Source organism: Sipha flava, unplaced genomic scaffold (assembly GCF_003268045.1).
Source record: "Sipha flava isolate LNK unplaced genomic scaffold, YSA_version1 294_pilon_pilon, whole genome shotgun sequence".
Taxonomy (NCBI): domain Eukaryota; kingdom Metazoa; phylum Arthropoda; class Insecta; order Hemiptera; family Aphididae; genus Sipha; species Sipha flava.
The window spans coordinates 56,956-75,513 of record NW_020272965.1 but is presented as its reverse complement, the minus strand read 5'-3'; the positions used below and the strand labels follow the sequence as shown (position 1 = coordinate 75,513).

Here is an 18,558-nt window from a genome sequence, read left to right as displayed (position 1 = left end):
GTAGAATTCGTTTTGATATAATCCAAATTTGTATATATTTAAACGTTACGTTCGTATAATAATTTCTACGTAACTGATCTAGATTACGTACTGAAAATACATTAATTATTTTGTTCAAAAGTTTAAGAACCAAGATAAGCTACGGCCCATCATCAGGCCTGTTTTCCCTTTCAATACAACCCGACTACCCGGGGACATCAATCGATAGACATGTGTACATTATTTCGCTGTACAGTTTTCGAGCACGTGACGTTTACCGAGTGCGACGACTCCAAAACGGATCTCAAAGGGTATTTCTAATATTCACTCTCCGACCGGTGGTTTAAGGGATGGGGATGATGAACGGTCGTTTGATGTTTTCTCTCTCTCGGCACACGTATAAAAAATATGCACATACATATTATGCAGGGCTAGGGCCAGCGGCGGCTAACGGAGTGGTATTAAATTAAAAAAAAAAAAAAAATTAAAAAATAGAAAATGAAAAGTCGGCGCACGCGTATCGAAACGCCTCATCGATGCGTTTTTGCGGGTATGGCGCACGCGCGCTTTCGTCGTGCCGGATATTATTTTCATTTCGAATTAATGACTGGAAATAACGCGTTTTCGGGCCGGCGACGGTGGTGGCGGCGGCCGTGGATTAGGGATGGCGACAGCTGAATCCTCTCTCCGCCCTCGAGTCTTCACGTCCGCGGGGACCGCTGAAAATCGTATACATAAATAGCTTTAATGGTAGTTGTGTGTCATCGGCTGATTAACATCTATGTATCTACACCGTCGGTATTATAACGAGCACGCGACATAAAGCAGCCGCGAGTTTATAGCCGTCCCCTCTGCAGTCCGATTTAGGTGTAAACCGCGTCACCCGAACCAGCGGCCATGAGTTCGCAACACCGATTCGCGCACCGTAATCCGTATTATCGAAAACGCAAAAAATAAACGTACCTACCCACAATGTTAGGTAGGTGAAATCGTTTCGTTGAAAATGTCTTTCGCCCCGTAACGCAAAATTTTTTTCTCGTGTTTTTTTTCCTTCAAATTTTATTCCTCCTAAATATTGAGAATGGATATCGACAACAAGAACACGTGTGTACCGACCATCCATTAAGTATTTTAGAAGTGTTACTCCCTTTGGATAAGGGTCGGGAAACGTACGAGCGGAGATTTTATACGCGTTATACGAGTACATAACATAACATATATGAGCGATCACAATCAGTAATACGTTTCGGTTTCAGGGTAATACGCACCCGTGCCCATGTGACATCGTCCAGCGAGGTTTTAAGTTTCAAAAGGTACATAAAGGCCCGTTCGATTGGTTGGTAATTTTTCGCACGGCACAAGTTTTAGTAGGCTCGACGTGTTTGGAAATTCTACGTTTAACAAAATAATTTAAATATTCCATTGGATTCCTGTACCCGTTAATATTGCGAACGTGTCTACGTGGCAATCTGGCTGATGACGATCGTTCCCCGTTTCGGAATATCAATGTCGACTTTTACTACACGTGTATAAACATTTCGACTAAAAATCGACGGGCTAATTTTTTTCCTGATTGTTCTAGGTCATTTCGACCCGTTGCCTCTTCAACAAACCCTCTATACGTTTTTCTGCTTAGTGACGGATTGTGACTGTTCAGCACTGCCAATGTCTTAAGATCTCCATTTCCTCGATCCTCTTCCCGTTATCTAAGCCTTTCCCTCGATTGGCTTTTATTATATTTCCATTTCATGACTGTCAGTATGAATTGACCTTATGCTCTCCATATGTCTACAGTTCACCTTAATTTATGGTGCTTGTGTTCAACCGCTATATTGGGTTCGTTAATTAAAGTAATAAGCAATTTTTTAACCTGATTTCGTTAGCTTCATCATTTTTCCATGACCCAAGCATTCTTCGCAAGAATATCGTGTTTTCGCTAGATTTGGTAGAAAACTATCTGCTCCTGGGACATGCAATTCGGTTTGTCTAAGGATCCAATTATTATTGACTTTATTTTATTCCATTTTTTTAATCTCAATTGCTTTACGAAAAATTGTTTTTGTTCTTTACTTTTGTGACTATTTTTGATAGTTCGATAATCGAGAGCCCAATATAAACTTAAATCCTCTTACGTACTGCTATCAAACGATTTAAACAAATTATATATTTTGATTTTATTTACGTATGGTCTAAGATGGAACATATACTGCAACAGACGCGTATCACAGTAACGCAAAGGGTCAATTATCAAACAATTTCAAATAAGTTTTGCTACTGGCTCGTGATCCGAATGATTTATGGGTTATCATGTTTTCCACTAAATGTTTAATGAAATGCATTTCAGTATTTAAAACTTGAAAGGTGCATTTTTTTAAAAAAAAAAAATAAATAAAGATATTCACAATTAACTTTTTTAAAAATGTGTGCGCAAACGAGTTAAATTTCACAAAATGTACGTAAACGGTGTTCAAACTATAACTGTAAACTACATATAGTAAAAACTGATTAAAGTATCGTCGTGGTGGTTACTGTAGAACAACAATACGATCCCGATATAGGGTAGAAGTGGCGAAACTTTTAAGTTTTTTGGATCCGGTGCCCAGATTTGACTATCAGGTTTTTTACATAAATTGACGTGCCAACAAAAGTATACATAATATTTAGTTTATTAAAAAAAATAACGAGATCAGGTAACGATAATGGATACGCCCCACAATATACACAACCTATATAATGTAACTTTTTAATTAAGACGTTTTTATTTTTATTTTAATTTCATACTATTACAAGAACGCTTATGATAAGTGGCCTAAATTTATTTTTATTTTATTTATGTATAGACGAATAGTGAAAGAATTAGAAAAAATACGATAGTAATTAAAATATTTAGCTGTTTTCGTTCTGAATTTTTACTAATGTTTAAGTTAAAACTTCTCCTCTTGCGTCTCTTAATCTTTCTATGGATTTTTATCGCCTTGCTATTCCATAAATATTTGCCGGTTCTGTTGATGTTTTGTTACATTTAAGGCAGACATGTATATGCATTGTTTCGAAGTCACGTGTACGTCGACTTTTCACCGTTTTTCGTTTAACCGAAAAACACCGACGGACAAGTGATAGATGCAACTGCTGCAGTAATTCGATACTGAGGCTACACAATTTATCGGAGCGTGGGAGATTTTTCATCCAAGTAGAATTACTGTCTCCTCGTTGGTGTCTTCTACTGGCGCGGTGTCATCGATCACCGGTGCTATTCTACTGGAACCTTACATAGCAGTACACTCGCACAGTTATCCCCATGGGATCTTATCGAATTTTTCTTCGTCGCAGTCTCGACCCTCCTACCCTCCCCCGATTCCAAGTTGCAGTGGCTGTGGCAGTTGCAACGTGCGAATGGCTTTTTCTTTTTATTTATTGTGGTCAATGAAGTGAAAGTGGGAAAAAGTGTAATCACTTGCCTAAAAAACTCTCTCTCTCTCTCTTTCTTTTTTCTATATTGTCTTTATAATAAGTTGACTGTTGTACGACGAAAAATAGTCCATTAGATGAAATAACTTAACTGTATATACGTATGTGTACGTTATACGAGTGTAATCAATGGTATTCACGCGTTACTATGATGTTTGAATAGACGCTTAATCAAAACATTTTTCAACTCAAGGATTTCAAAATATTTGTCAATAATCAAATTGCGATAATAAAAAGACTTTTACCACAGTGTAAGTAGTCACGTGTGCGTTCAAAGGAGATTGGCATCACGAGGACTTCTTCCTTAAAAATTGGCCGGATGGAAATTAAATTTAAACGGTTCTGAATTTTTATCGAATCCGAAAATCCAATGGCCAAATATTTTGATGTCAGGAATTTCATCCTAAGATTTACCGGAATATAAGCGTCCAACAAAATGTGCGTTTCATATTCAATATGATTCGAACTCGGATGAATTGCTACATCGTTTTTCATCGTTTTCAAAGATGCAATGTGTAATTGCATATTGTTTTCGTTTTGCTAATTATTGTCAAAAACGGAATCCATTTCAAGGAGCAATTATATGCACAGAATCAAACTGTGCCTTAGTAGCTGTCATAAAATTGGGGGAATTGGTCATGGGAGTATTTACATACGTTGCAAACTCGTCAGAAGTGGTACACTGCAAATCCAACATTGGCTAAGGAAGATGTAGTCGTTGTTAACTCTCCGGGTATACCAGTATTGTTATGGCAGATAGGACTCATCGATATCCATCCGGGACCTGACGAAGTTGTACTGGCAGTTACACTAATAACCGCCGAAAGAGTGTTAAAGCGACCTTTTGTGAAACTTGTGAATTGCCAGTAGCCAAGTTAAGCCTAGACAAGTCATATCTGAATCATTAGTCATTCCTTTTTCTTCTTTTTTTTCCTAATATTTTATCTCAAATTAAAAGAATTTTGTAATATTATATTTTGTAATTCTGTATTGTATTTAATTACTCCACATTTCGATCGTAAAAACACACTAAGTCAATTCAAGAGCTTTTAAAGGGTTCTTTCGAAGACAGGGGATGTTGGATACAACATTTACACGTGACTACGTTATGCACGCCACCGGCCATGACAGTCACCATCACGCCGCATGCGTGGATACGTTAGGTTGTTTTTTTATGTATATTGTTTTATTCTGTTGCCATTTTTTGTCCTTTTTATGCCGTTTGTTCTGTTGTGCGATTTTCTCTATTCAGTGATACGAAAACGTGTGGACGCATTTTCGGCATCAGTAAAAAAATCGGTATACTTCGTCAATGGTGCTGTTGTCCTGGTGCTACCAGGTCGGAATGAGTGGTAATTAGATAATTTTGTTATTGCACTCGCTTTGATTTCTTTTAGTTATTTTTCAATATTAAACTTTAGCTGCAAGTTAAATTAAAACATTTTATTTATTATATTTGAATCATATATTTAAAATAAGGTTCTTTAAATTACATACAGTCCAAATTAAGTTTTTTTTTTGTGTTATTTACTTTCATCTTTTTCCCGAGAGCCTTTTATTGTATAACCGATTATCTATACACCCGTGAATGAACAAGCGCAAATAGAGACGTCAAACAATTATAAAGAAAAAAAATGTTTAAAAATAACTGGTTTTACAATGAACACGTAGTACGCATCTGATACATGTGATAGTTAATAAAAAAGGCTTTTAAATAATTACTATTATAATTGTCTTTGGTATTATTTTTGGAAGAATTCGTGTTTATAAAATATATCGTATTAACTATGGATTTTTATTTATTTGTCTTTATACTGAAATTCAGTTTCACATATGTTTTTCCGGTCGTTTCCACTTGCGACTTAATATTAATATATTTATTAATATTTACTTATTTATATAATAACTAAAAGTTATTACGTACAATTTTATACTCATCACTATTAATCCTTCCAAATATTATAATTAAGAATCATAAGACCGTATAAACACCATCATAAAGCCATCATGAAATAAGCGAATATTATTTTCCTATGGGAGGAAACTCAAGTAGTAAAATATATAAATAAAAACTCTGAAGAGAAAAAGTGACGAAAAAAATTAAGTTATAAATGAAAATAAGAACAAATATATAGAATGCTGAGTGGGTTTTCGGAAATCGTTTCGTATCGTTCGCCCCAACGAAGGTTAGAAATGTATTATCGTTATATATTTGATAGCAATAATAAATCGCAATTCGAAAAAAATGACGTTAATAAATATTAATTACGTTATTAAACAAATAATTTATATTTTTAAATTTTGAATTGTATTTAATAAAGAATTTTTACAAAATTTGCAGAGAAACTTTATTGAAAATTATATCGCCTTCGAATAATGAGAAGATCGTATATATACAAAAAACATAAATAAGATTATTTTTATATTTCCGATTGCTTTTAATATATAAATAAATAACAAGAAGTTTATATATAGAAATAAATAAATATACAAGTAAATGTTTAGTTGGTAACATTATTGTATTTGGTAAAGCAAGACGATTAAAGTTTCGAATTAAAAATTCATCATCTGGTTAACAAAGCCAATCAAGTATTATATTTATATACGTCTAATGATGAATTTTTAATTCGAAACCGGTCGTGTTCTACATGTATAATAATACTCCAGACTGAGCATTTATTTATTTTTATTTCTATACGTAAACTCTCTGTTTATTTAATTATATATAAATTTACGAGTATTGACCGTTGATCATGGTTTTTAATTTTTATTATTTTATGATTGTTTTCAATAAAAATCACCGTGCGTTGCGTCTGATCGTCGATATAACGATCCTACAGTTCTGAGTAGTAGTAAACCGTGGTGGTACAGAACAAACCGAATCAATGTTAGCCCTAAAACACCTGCACACTGTCTTCGAAAATACATTTGTAAAGGATTTCGACCGTGAGCTTTATCGACGTACGGACGACGTTGCTTATTGTAAATCTACAGCCCAAGAAGGGAAACTGCCCCCTATTTTTTCCGATGGACGGGGATCGGTGGTTACTCGGAAAAACCATTAATGTATTAACTACTACATACACGTGTCTATGGTTTAATAGGTGGTGGAATGATTGTTGCTCCACCAGTTAAATTGTGGCTCGGCGCCACTGGAGGTGCGCACAGCGTCCCCGTGGAAATCGGATCGAAAAATTTGTTCGGTGTCATGCATAGCTGTTTTGAATACGCGTCTATGCGCGAGTTTCTAATGTTGTAGCTTTAATAATACCTAACCTGAAATCCGTAAAAAAAAAAAAAAAAAAAACAGTACAGTAAATAACCGTGGTGAACGATTTGCGGCGACTCGCCCACAAAGGAAATCACGAAGCAGAAAACATTTTGTCGGACAATTATTGCTCACGCAATGCGCCGTGACTAGAATAGTGCATCGTAATAAATAGATTCAATTACGATACTATTTAGAAAATAATTTCGTGCAAAATTAATACGGCGTTATCCGATCGGCGAAATACACATAATTATTAAGTTGTTATATAGGCTGAAAAACGATTTTAGTTTACCACAAAAATCGAATTTTAGAGGCACAGAGGAGTTTTTTTTTTTTTTGTCTTGTGTGTTCTTCGTATGCGCATGATTTCGGTTATTTGCATTTTCCGATAAAACTTGAAATGTATTACGAGTTAATAGTAATGAATAATAATAGTCTATAAAATAATCGTAATCACTTATAATTTGATTTATTTGATACACATAATTAAGTTTAATAATTTCCAGTCAAAGATTGGAGACACAAAGATTTTGTGTGCAAATTACGTTTTCTATTAAACGATCAATTTGTATGAATAATAAACAACAGTTCTTTTATATACTACAGGGTAATGCATTTTGCGAGATAAAAACAATGCATTTAATATTTTACGGGCGGATAGAATATTCAACATTTTAATAGCATATTTAAAAATTTCACTTTCTTAATAGATGCATCGTATCGTGAAACGTTTGATACATTTGCGTAGGCTTAATAAAGTATTTACCGGGAAACGCTACTGAAAAAATACAAATACAGATTAAAACCAAAAGCAATTGGTCTGTCCGATTTCTATAACCATTATATAGTCGATTATCAAGACGACTTTCTCGTTGATTTGGGGGGGGGGAGGTAGCTGTTTGGAAATTACATTTTTTTTTAATTTTTTTTTTTCGTAAGCCCTGTTAGGTGGTACGATTAATGTAATTTAACACCTGTTATCCATCAATGCGACGCGCAAAACCAGTGTTTTCATTTAGCGTGCTACTCAAATTAATAGTCACAGGCTAAATGAATCGTCACCATTATTATTGTAACAAAATATCAATATCACGACGTTATTATTTAAATTGAAAAAAATATGCACTGCGAGTACTTGTTTTTATTATTTACATTAGATAACAGTGGAATAAAGCTAACTCTAAGACACGTCGAACATTGTAATAGTACATACAAGAAATAATAAAATAAAATTAAATTAAAACAAAGCCAGGCTCCTAAGTTAAAGCGTTTATGGTTTAGAAGGCGGGTTCAGAAATTAATATTTAGGACGGGGAAAATGTTGACAGTAAAATCGAATGTTTTTACACAAATACTTATGATTTTCTCTTGTACGTAATATAATTGTTCAATTAAATAATAATCCGAGATATCGGTCAGGAGACGGGATGAAGCAACGACGTCTATTGGTTCTGGTGCAAACGCTCTGACGTCGTTGTCCTTTCTTCGAATTCCTGCGTTCCCCACCGCCGCGTGTTTTTATTTTTATTTCTTTTGTCATTGCTCGGAAAAACCCGACGAAAAACTTCTTACCGTTGAAATAAATATAATGTATATATATATACATTACAGATATGGCAACGGAAAGCATTAGATATAAAATACAAAAAAGAGAAAAAAACAAACACTTAATCTGATTACCCGTTGCTGAATTAAGTACCACGTATACCTAAACTATGTATATACACCAGGCACGGATCCAGAGCAAAGGTTTGGGAGGATCCAACTACAATAAATTATCAACATATTCAACATAATATACTCGTGTACTATATCAGTGGTATATCCAAGGTAGGGTTAAGTGGTAAATACTACTCCTTTGAGCTTAGTATATTAAATATTATTAAATTTATGTTTTATTTTTTATATTTTTGTTATTCTACCACAATATTCAATTCACAATAGCCACATCAAACATATATATTATAAATTAAATTATTATTGTTATAATACATAGGTATTTAAATATCTATTACATACTCAACAAGTTTATGAAAAACATATAATGTAATATATCTACATATTCTTTACATAATAATAATCCATCTAGATCCATCCCTAATATAAACTACATTTATATAGGCGTAGTACAGTTGTTTTCAACATGTGCGTCAGAGCTCCCAGGGGCGTCGTCGATTATTATCAAGGGATCCGCCTTCGTAGTAAAAACTAAAAATAAAATTTTAATACAGTATTAAATATAGTTTTTGTCAATGGTGCGCGCGCGCGAGTGTGTGAGACCGATCGGTCGGTGATAACCGTGAATTAGGTCTATTCATGTGTTTACGATATTGAGTAATGGCATATTTCGATTAATATTTACAAGGACTCAATGACTGGCCCCTAATCTATCAGTTGTAAAACGCACACCGCTTTGTATTCAGTGTGTTAAATGCGCTACGGCTACGTACATCGACCGATATTTATCACGATAGTATTTTGTTCTGTGTTATTTGTTGTGTCTTTTCTGTAATAATAGTAGATATAACTATGGATAAGTTTTTGAATTCTCATAGAGAATGCGGTTGTTCAGAATTGACAAATATTGAAAAGGAGAAACGAAAATTCAGAAAATATGATGATAGTTATTTGAATTTTGGATTTACGAGCACTGTTGTGAACATCCCCAGTGTGTCATTTGTTCGAAAGTGATGGCTTTAGAAAGTATGATTCCAAATAAAATGAAACGCCATTTGGAGACAAATCATAGAAATTTGGTGAACAAACCACGTGATTATTTCGTATCAAAGTTAAAAGTAATGGCTCTACAAAAACATATTTTTACAAAACAAGCTACAATTCCATCTAAAACATTACGTTCTTCCTATAAAGTAGCTTGACGAATAGAAAATAGTAAAAAACCTCATAATATTATCGCAGAAAATATAATTTTACTAGCTGCTATTGACGTAATGTCCATTATGATTTGGGATGCTGCTGCTAAACAACTGAAAAATGTACCATTATCGGATAACACTATTAGAATACAAGATATGGCTGAAGATATCAATGAGCAGTTAATTGAAAAACTCAAAGGAAATAACTTCGCCACTCAATTGGACGAAGCAACTGACAGCCATAATGATGCCCATCTTGTTTGTTGTGTAAAGTTCATAGTAAATGACGTGTTTCGTGAAGATTTACTTTTTTGTAAAACTATTGTTGGTAAAATAAAAAGCAGCAGATTAATTTAATATATTAGATTCTTTCATGAATAAAAACAACATTGTCTGGGATAGATGTTTTGGTGTATGCACCGATGGAGCTTTATGTCAGGTGATTATAATGGTTTATCCTCATGCTGTATGGATGCACTGTATTATTCACAGAGAAGCTCTCGCTTCCAAAACTATTAGTCCAAGTTTTAATGAAGTCTTGCTGTCTGATATTGATATAGTTAATTTCATCAAAACTTGACCTATAAAGTCCCGGTGTTTTGAACAAATGTATGAAGACATGGGAGCTGAGCATACCTCTCTTTTGTAATATTGCAATTCCCGTTGGCTTTCACGAGGAAATGTGTTGAGAAGAGTATTTGAACTTCGGAAAGAACTTCATTGTATTCTTCTTGAACAAAAACAAAACATTTTGAAAAATTTGAAAATTAAGTTTTTTTTATTAAGACTATCGTACTTAAGTGATATTTTTGAAAAAGCTAATATATTAAATGTATCTTTATAAGGTAATGAGACCCACTTTTACTGTTTATTGTTACTGTTGTGGAAGAATAAAATGGATGAAGTTGGTATGAATGACTCTTTCCACACATTGTATATGTTCCTTCATGAAAATAATTTAAACTTGATAGAATCTGTTAAATTATTATTCATGGAACACTTATCGCAACTTATTGTTCACTTACAAAATGATGTGCCTTAGGATGATCAACAATAAAATCGGATTAAAAATTTTTTACTACTGGTCTACCGTCAGAATTAACAATTTCTGAACAAGAACAACCGATAAACTTGTCCTCAGATTTAGTATCAAAATCCAAATTTGCTTCATCATCTTTACCAGAATTTTAGATAGCTATAAAGAAGCAGTATCCGATCGTAGCCAATAAGGCTATCAGGACTTTGATTCCATTTGCTTCTTCATACTTATGTGAAACGGGTTTTTCGGTCTTAGCAGTTATTAAAACTAAATGTAGAGCAAGACTGAACAACCGAAAAGTGAATAAGAATCGCGCTTTTAAAATTTACGCCACGATTTGATAATATTATGCAACAAAAATAATTACATCCGTCCCATTAAACATTAAAATAATTATTATCGTATTAATTTTTTAACTGTAAAAAAAAATCACAAAAAAAAAAAAATGTTTTCTATAATATTAATAATTACATGTTTATCATTAAATAAAGTTAGATTGAAATGATAAAATAATGTAAATTTGTTTGTTTTAAATGTTCGTATGGTAGCCGTATATTTTATTTCAAAACCAAAAGGAGCCGTGGACCTAAAAAGGTTGACAACTTCTGGCGTAGTATATAGTATTATTACTATTCAAACGTTTTCTGGGGTGGTAAATCGCGGACGTTAGGCGGAGAACATTTTTACCGACGGTGTACCGTGGATTATGAAGTTTGTTAATATTTGTTAATAAAGACCGCGCGCAGCACTGAATAATGTCTCTAAATTTTATATTATATTTGTGTTTTCAAAATCAATATAATAATATTATATCATGTCAAATAGTCGGAAAACTAAAATATTTCCATGCGTACGTTATTTTCAGTGTAACGTACCTAACATTATTGTTGCACTGTTCATTTCGAGACGCATTTCAAGCACACTTGCACACGGAATACGTTAAAATCGACATCAAACATTTATAGTATACGCGTATTACGTCTGTACATCAATACGGTTAATATGATCAAACCAGTATAAGCCGAGTCTTGGAATTTCCAAAAACATAAAAATATGTAATCTGAACGACTCGATATAATTTTATGTACCTCGTTACTTTTTCGTATAAAAACTATATATATATGTAAATCGAATTCAACAAGGATTTGTAGGATGAAGAAAAATGTAATTGTGGAAATAAACACGGACATTATTATAGCGTAACTTGCGCTGGCTCGGTCAAGTTGAAAAGCGATGTATGGCAGAGAGAAAACTGTCTGAGCGGCTGATAGCCCAATGACAATGGCTTGTTCGCAAGTGGACCGAGGCGGTTAATTATTTAATATACCAGCTATATCACTAACTATAGTCTTGGAGGCCAAATCGTTAATGAAATATGAACTTTTAGGAAACTTTACTTTGTGTATAGTCTCCTAAGTTACCTATAGTAACTTTCTGAAAGTATGACCAGTGTCCAGAATCAAACATGAACGCGGGATATTAACCCTTTCAGTGTTATGTAACTCATTAGTACTGTAGACGTACATATGGATCATATAATTTTAAGAATCCAAAACAACTGTTTTCATCAGTACGATAATACGTACTTATGGTGAACGAATTCAACGAACTAAATGAATTCAAAGTCACAATAAAATAAAAATCCGATAAACATCAATGTACTTATAACTGCAAGTAAAATGGAATATTTGTTTTATGAGAGCTCTCAAAGTATAATTATATATTTGATAAAATTATTTTTGATTACTAAGTCAGATTTATATTTTATTGCATACATTAATTATTGTTTTATCTATTGTTTATCTAATTATAATTCTGCTATTTCATAGTGATCTACTATTTTTGGAAACAATCACTAACTTAAGTAATAAATATCTGTTGGAATAATGATGAAAAAAAGTAAATCATTTTTTACCTTAAAACAGTAACTAATACAAAGTATTTAAAAAAGAAAAAAAAACAATTTTATTCCAGCATAGCAATACTGAAAAAATTAATCCAGTAGTGAAAGGGTTGAGACGATGTTATAAAAATTTTTTAATATAATATATTTACTTTTGTGCCTGATTAAACCCTAAAACTTTTAAGCTGTATTATACAGTAAAACGTTTAAACTGATCGATACTTAAGTAATGCGTATTTTAATGATTCCGGAACAAAACAAAAATCTCCGAAACGTCTTATAAATTAATATTTATTTATTTAACAGGTGAGATCCTTTTTTACATAATGTCTAAAAGTGTACACCATTTAATGGTGAACTTAAAAATATGCATGATGAAAAACGTGAAGTATACACAAGAACATTAGAAAAAGAAAATTAAATCTATATAATTCGTGGTGCCACGAAAAACATGTAAATGGAGCAGTATTTCTAGTGAATTCTTGTGGTACCCAGTGGAATATTTTCAAATTTTTTATGAGGGAGGGGGTTGAAATTTTTCTAAAAAATAAGTGATTGTATAAAATTATAAAAATATACACATAAGGTACGAGTTGATTATTATATTGTTCTATTATTATTATGAATACAAATGAAGAACTATTTATAATTACATGATATGATTAAATGCTTTCTACGGCTGACGATATTACACTTGTTTGTGATTTATGCGCATGATGAGTGTATCGTACATAGTGAATTCGTGTTGTTTAATATTATTGTACCACTATAAAAACAACAACACAAACGGTCTTATTGTTCTAATGTATATATATATATATTGCCGTAGGTGATATTATTTTTCGGGCGCTCCGCCGTTTTATTCGCGAGACGAACATGCGCACGATCCGGTTAGTAGGTTAGTTAGATTTTCGGAGAGACCGATTTAAAGAAGTGAAATATCACGAAACACCGAGGTATCATTTATTATGGACATTGTTTAGCCGCCCTTGCCGTAATCAATCTTGCGATAAGGTGACACGCGAGTCGCGAACCGATAGAAAAATACTGCGTCCCGTAATCGTCGTTGAACATCATAAATAATGTAAAAATTCTCACCTCGCAGGAACCCGCATAAAGCGTCTTGGTCGACGTTCCCGGGAGAAGTTAGGGATGAAGTGGTGGTGGTGGTGGTGGTGGTGGTGGTGGTGGAGAAGGAGGAAATTTCGAGGCGACTTCCTTGAACGTCGTTCTAAATCTGACCGCTGGTTTCAAAACACGCGTACAGCAACGGTGGGTCGTGCGTCTCGGGCGTCATGTTTTAAAAATTTCAAAACGTTTTAAAAATTTAAAAAGTTCGACCCTCTATGCGGTTACGGTAGAATAATTATACAATTATTGTACCGTCTTGCACCTTATCACGGTAACTGCAAAATTATACCTCGAGGAACATTGATCACGCCGAACGTGATGGTTTTAACATGATCACAACACGGTGCCAGGTGAAAACGAACCAAATGCGTTCGTTTCCGACCAGATCGTATGGTTCGGGTGTCCTCGAGACCGTAAGATACGTATGGCTGGATCAAGGACCTATTGGGCCTCGGGACAGAAATTTTATATGTGCCCTTTTGACAATACATGTTTTACAATGTTACTCGCTACGCTCGCAGAACGATACATTTTTTTTACTATTTCACAAATTGCCAATTGCATTATAAAATTATAAAATTAATAAGTAGAATATACAACTTATGCCTATACTTAAACTACTAATTTTAGTATGATAAAAAATGTGTATCGTCTTAAAATTGTTTGGGCCCCTTTCGCTTAGATACTCGAGAGGGCCTCAGAGCTGCCACCCCCGGCTAGACCCCCCCCCTTTAATCTGGCTTTGAAGATACGTGCACCACGAGTCGCAGGGCATATTTTAACATAAAAAGTTCTAGTCCCCCCCCTCCCATCGGTGATAATTGAATGCTACCCAGTGCCACCAACCAACACGTTCTCATAACGACCGCAGTGACAGGAGTTGATTCTCCCTGTATGTTTCTCTGGTAGACAATTTAGTTAAAGTGTCACCCAGTGAAAGTTACTTAAAACATGTTCTGACGAGTCGTATCATTAAAACGTCATGCGATCATTTACAATCGTACACAATCTTTACGATAAACAACAATAATAATAACCGTGGAATCGTTTGGTGTTCTCAGGTGAACTTCGGCGAAGTGTTCATACCCTCGACTTTGGATCCGCCCAAACCGCGGATACTGCCGGAGTTCAAACGTTTCGCGCACGGCCTGCGCTCGGGCAACATCAGCATCCTGGACGCGCGGACGTTCTACATACCGAACTTGCACTACGACGGTCTGGGCCCGGACGCGTATTTTTTCGTCGGAAACGGTTCGGAGCCGTCGCCGTACGGCGTCAAAGTACCAAATGAAGTCGGCAGGTAAACGGACAAACGGCGCGTTACCGTCGAAATGTATTCGGGGAACAATTCAGCGCGGGGCCGCGAAGCTCGGCTAACACCATTATTTTTTGGGGTGAAAGCCGTTATCTCTCATCGCTCTTATCCCTCGTGCGCTGTCGGGGGGGGGGGGGGATGTTCAGATGTCTCGGCCGAAATTTCAAACACCGGTTTGTTAACCGGAACCCTACCGAAATCGTTTTTCGATTTTCTTAGGAACCGATATTTGTCGGAAGACAATTTTTCGGTTCCAATTTTATTTAACTATTTCATATATTTAGGTGATAAATAATAATAGTTGATTAACGATAAAATTTCGTTGATGTCGTAAACGTGACGTGTGTTTATAATTTTATATTCCTACGATCGTTTTCTGGAACTGTTAGATTAACAGTGCGCATCATACTAGGCTACGATGCACCGATCGGTTGTTTTCTTGGTTACTTATTTATTGTTTAAAAAATTTTCTGTAAGTTTTTAAAAAAAAATATTAAACTTACCATGTCCTTTAGTCTTTATCAGACCGTTAAAACTGTATTCTATCATTTTAGACAATATTTACAGTAGATTTTTTTTTTTAATTTTTAAAAAAATAAATAAACCTTTAAATACCGGTATTGGCCGGAACCGAGACCTTAACTTTGTAATTTTTATAACCAGAACCGAAACCGGCACTTAATTTTTTTTTCCAAGAACCTATCAAAAAGGTTCCAAGCCCTGGTCGTAACCGTGACGGCGAACAGATTCGTTTACCGTTTCGCCTCACGCGCGTTCAGTACAACATTGCAATCGACCGATTTCCAAACACCGTGTTCGTTAGCACATCATGATTATTATTCACATTTAAATTATATTCTAGTCGCGCGTGTACAATATATCGCATTAGTATTGGCGAGAACCACTAGTGCCGCGTGACGGACGTTTCTCATGCCGTTTCCGTGTCCCTCTCCCGGAGGTCGTTCAGCAGACGCTGCGCGTCGTCGGACAGCCGAACGGTGTTTGCCGGACAAACGCGGTCGTCCGACTCGAACATCCTTTGCGCCAGGATCTCCGTCATCCTCGACGGCTTACGGTTCTGAGGTCTAGGGCCGGCAACCGGACCGCCCGCCGCCACGCACGCCGATACCTTGTCGCACGCGTCCGACCCGCGTCCGTCCACCGACACTATGGAACAGTTGTCGCCGCAGTAGTAGAGCATCTCCTGTGAACGAACACGAACACGTGCACGTCGTTTACTACGTCCAAGAGGACACGTCCAGAACCACAAGGCGGATACAAGGAGGACCGAGAACGCGTCCGAACCCATTACCCCCATTCAGCTACCCCCTACATCACGCGGGTCGGTCGTCGATCGATGGTTCCGCGTAACGTTCATACACGTCCGTCCGAGCGAAAACGTATGATTTTTTTTTTTTTTTTTAACGGTAAGAAAACGATCGACGCACGCGATCATTACGTGTCCCGTACGAGGAGACGAACGGATTTCGTTTCAAAAAACGATTTTATTGTTTTGAGATAAAGTTTTCGACGAAAAACGTTTTTCTCCGTGCATCTATTGACGCTAAAAAGTTTTCTTTTATTTGTATTTTTTTTTTTCAACAACATCAAAAACTTTTATTTCGAGAGATTTAATGCGTTCGGTAATTAATGTTTTGAAATCTTAGACCCACCCCCGTTTCAGATGCCGTTTGTATCCGCCCTCGCGTCTTTCCAAAACATCACTGACTTTTAAATGGCCGCGATACGTTTCGAAGTCACAGTACAATTTTCGCGAATCAAACGGATATCTGCCCACGTGTTCGAATTTTAATGTCCCCGCTTTCAATCTACTGGCAGCTTGATCCAAGCTCATGAACGTGCCCGAGTTCTTGTCAACACATCTGTTCTTCAGACGTGCGTATATTTCTCGGTAATCGACCGCCAAAAATATAATTCTGTGCGTACCGTAAAAAAATGGTTGGGTTTAATGTTGTCTCCGGGAAGCAACTTTTAAAAATATTTCTCGATACCCATCGATTCGATGAGCGAAAAATAAAAAATGAAAACGCTATTTACCGATTGGGAGCCGTTTCGATGGAATCGAGCCATTCTAAATCGTTTCTCGTTCGCGGAAAACCCGTGAGCACGTAACCTTTTTCCACGCAATCGTTCTCTGTTAATTTCTCCTAAGACAAAAGCGAAACGTTACATTTTACCCGAAATGATTCCATCGATTCCAAAAGGGTCGTGTGTGCATAAGCTTTTATGTAAATGTTGTTTATGCAGTTACTTTCAGCCAACGATGGCGCATTGGTTCTCGAACGATTCCGCTGTTGTCGTTTTCGTTTTCGTTGGTGACATTTTTTCGAAGCAATATTTGATCGAAGTCGACTGCATAAATAATGATATACACCGTGATATCGTCCGCAAACGTTTTATTTCATAAAATGCCCGTTATCGTGTATATATATATCACATATGTTTGATAAAATCGTTCATTCCATAAAAAGTTAACCATAGGAAACCATTTTTTTACACTTCGTGAGGTACAAAATAATTTAATTAACTGCATAACTTTTCATGAAATGAACTCATTTTTCATATTGCGTAATAATTTTTATCGATTGCTCAACATCGTCATGAAAAAAAAAAAAGTTAAATGTTATATTCACCGAAAAACTTTTTAGTACAACGTTTCCATAATATTATAATGATAATTTGACATTTGTGCCGCTTATCCGAAATAATTAAACCAGAAAAAAGATCATATAACCGTGAGGAAATCGCAAGAATTATTCAAGAGTTGAAGGTAAACGATTGTGTGATAATTCCAGTATCAAAAATTGAGAGATAATCTCCAGATCCTGGAAATTTAATCGGTATTATCGTGAAAAAAAAACATAAAATTAATAGGATAGGAACTGAACGGGGATTGCTAAAAGAGTGGTTTGGATCAAGCAATTGCGGATGACCACATCAAGTTTTATAACTGTTGATCAAGTGAATCGAAATTAAGAAACAGCTCTTAATGAAACGGTTTAGCGTTAGGTCGTTAAAAGTAATTTTCGGTTGAAAATAACGTTTTTATTTTTATTTCTTAAAATTGTTGGGCCAGTTGATGGAAAATATTACGTAATATGAAATTCAAGCCTGGCTTACACTTATAAAAGTAGTGACGTCCGTGATCAACGAATCAGTACAACTTTAATTCGAACACTGACGACATTGTCTACACTATTATATTTTTTTGTCCAAGTAAATTTGTCAGTAGCCAAAATGGAACCAGAACTGGTAGACGTAGTGTTATCAGTATGCGGAATTTTAATTCAAGAGTGTGCAAACCAAATTATTTCTAATCGTAAAAAAAAAAAAAAAAGTATGGGTGTGAGATTGGGTTGCTAGGCGAAATATTTTAGGTGGATCATATACGTTGCTAATGGAGCTCCGAGTGGAAGACAGACCAGGTTTCATGAACTATATGAGGATGAGCGATGGTCATTTTAATATTTTACTAAAAAAATTGGAAAACCGAATTCAAAAACTTAAAGCGCTATTTATCTATCGTGTTTGTTTTTATATTCAGATATACTTGTA

General features: G+C 35.2%; 1 protein-coding gene across 2 annotated transcripts in view; it reads left to right on the top strand.

Annotated features, from left to right (window-relative positions):
• LOC112685858 (protein Skeletor, isoforms B/C-like) overlaps nt 1–18,558 on the top strand; it is a 115,064-nt gene that overhangs the window by 59,999 nt on the left and 36,507 nt on the right. For both annotated transcript variants that reach the window (XM_025557885.1, XM_025557883.1), the window contains exon 6: nt 14,729–14,967. In XM_025557885.1, the coding sequence (XP_025413670.1) occupies nt 14,729–14,967 (239 nt within the window). The remainder of the gene's footprint in view (nt 1–14,728; nt 14,968–18,558) is intronic.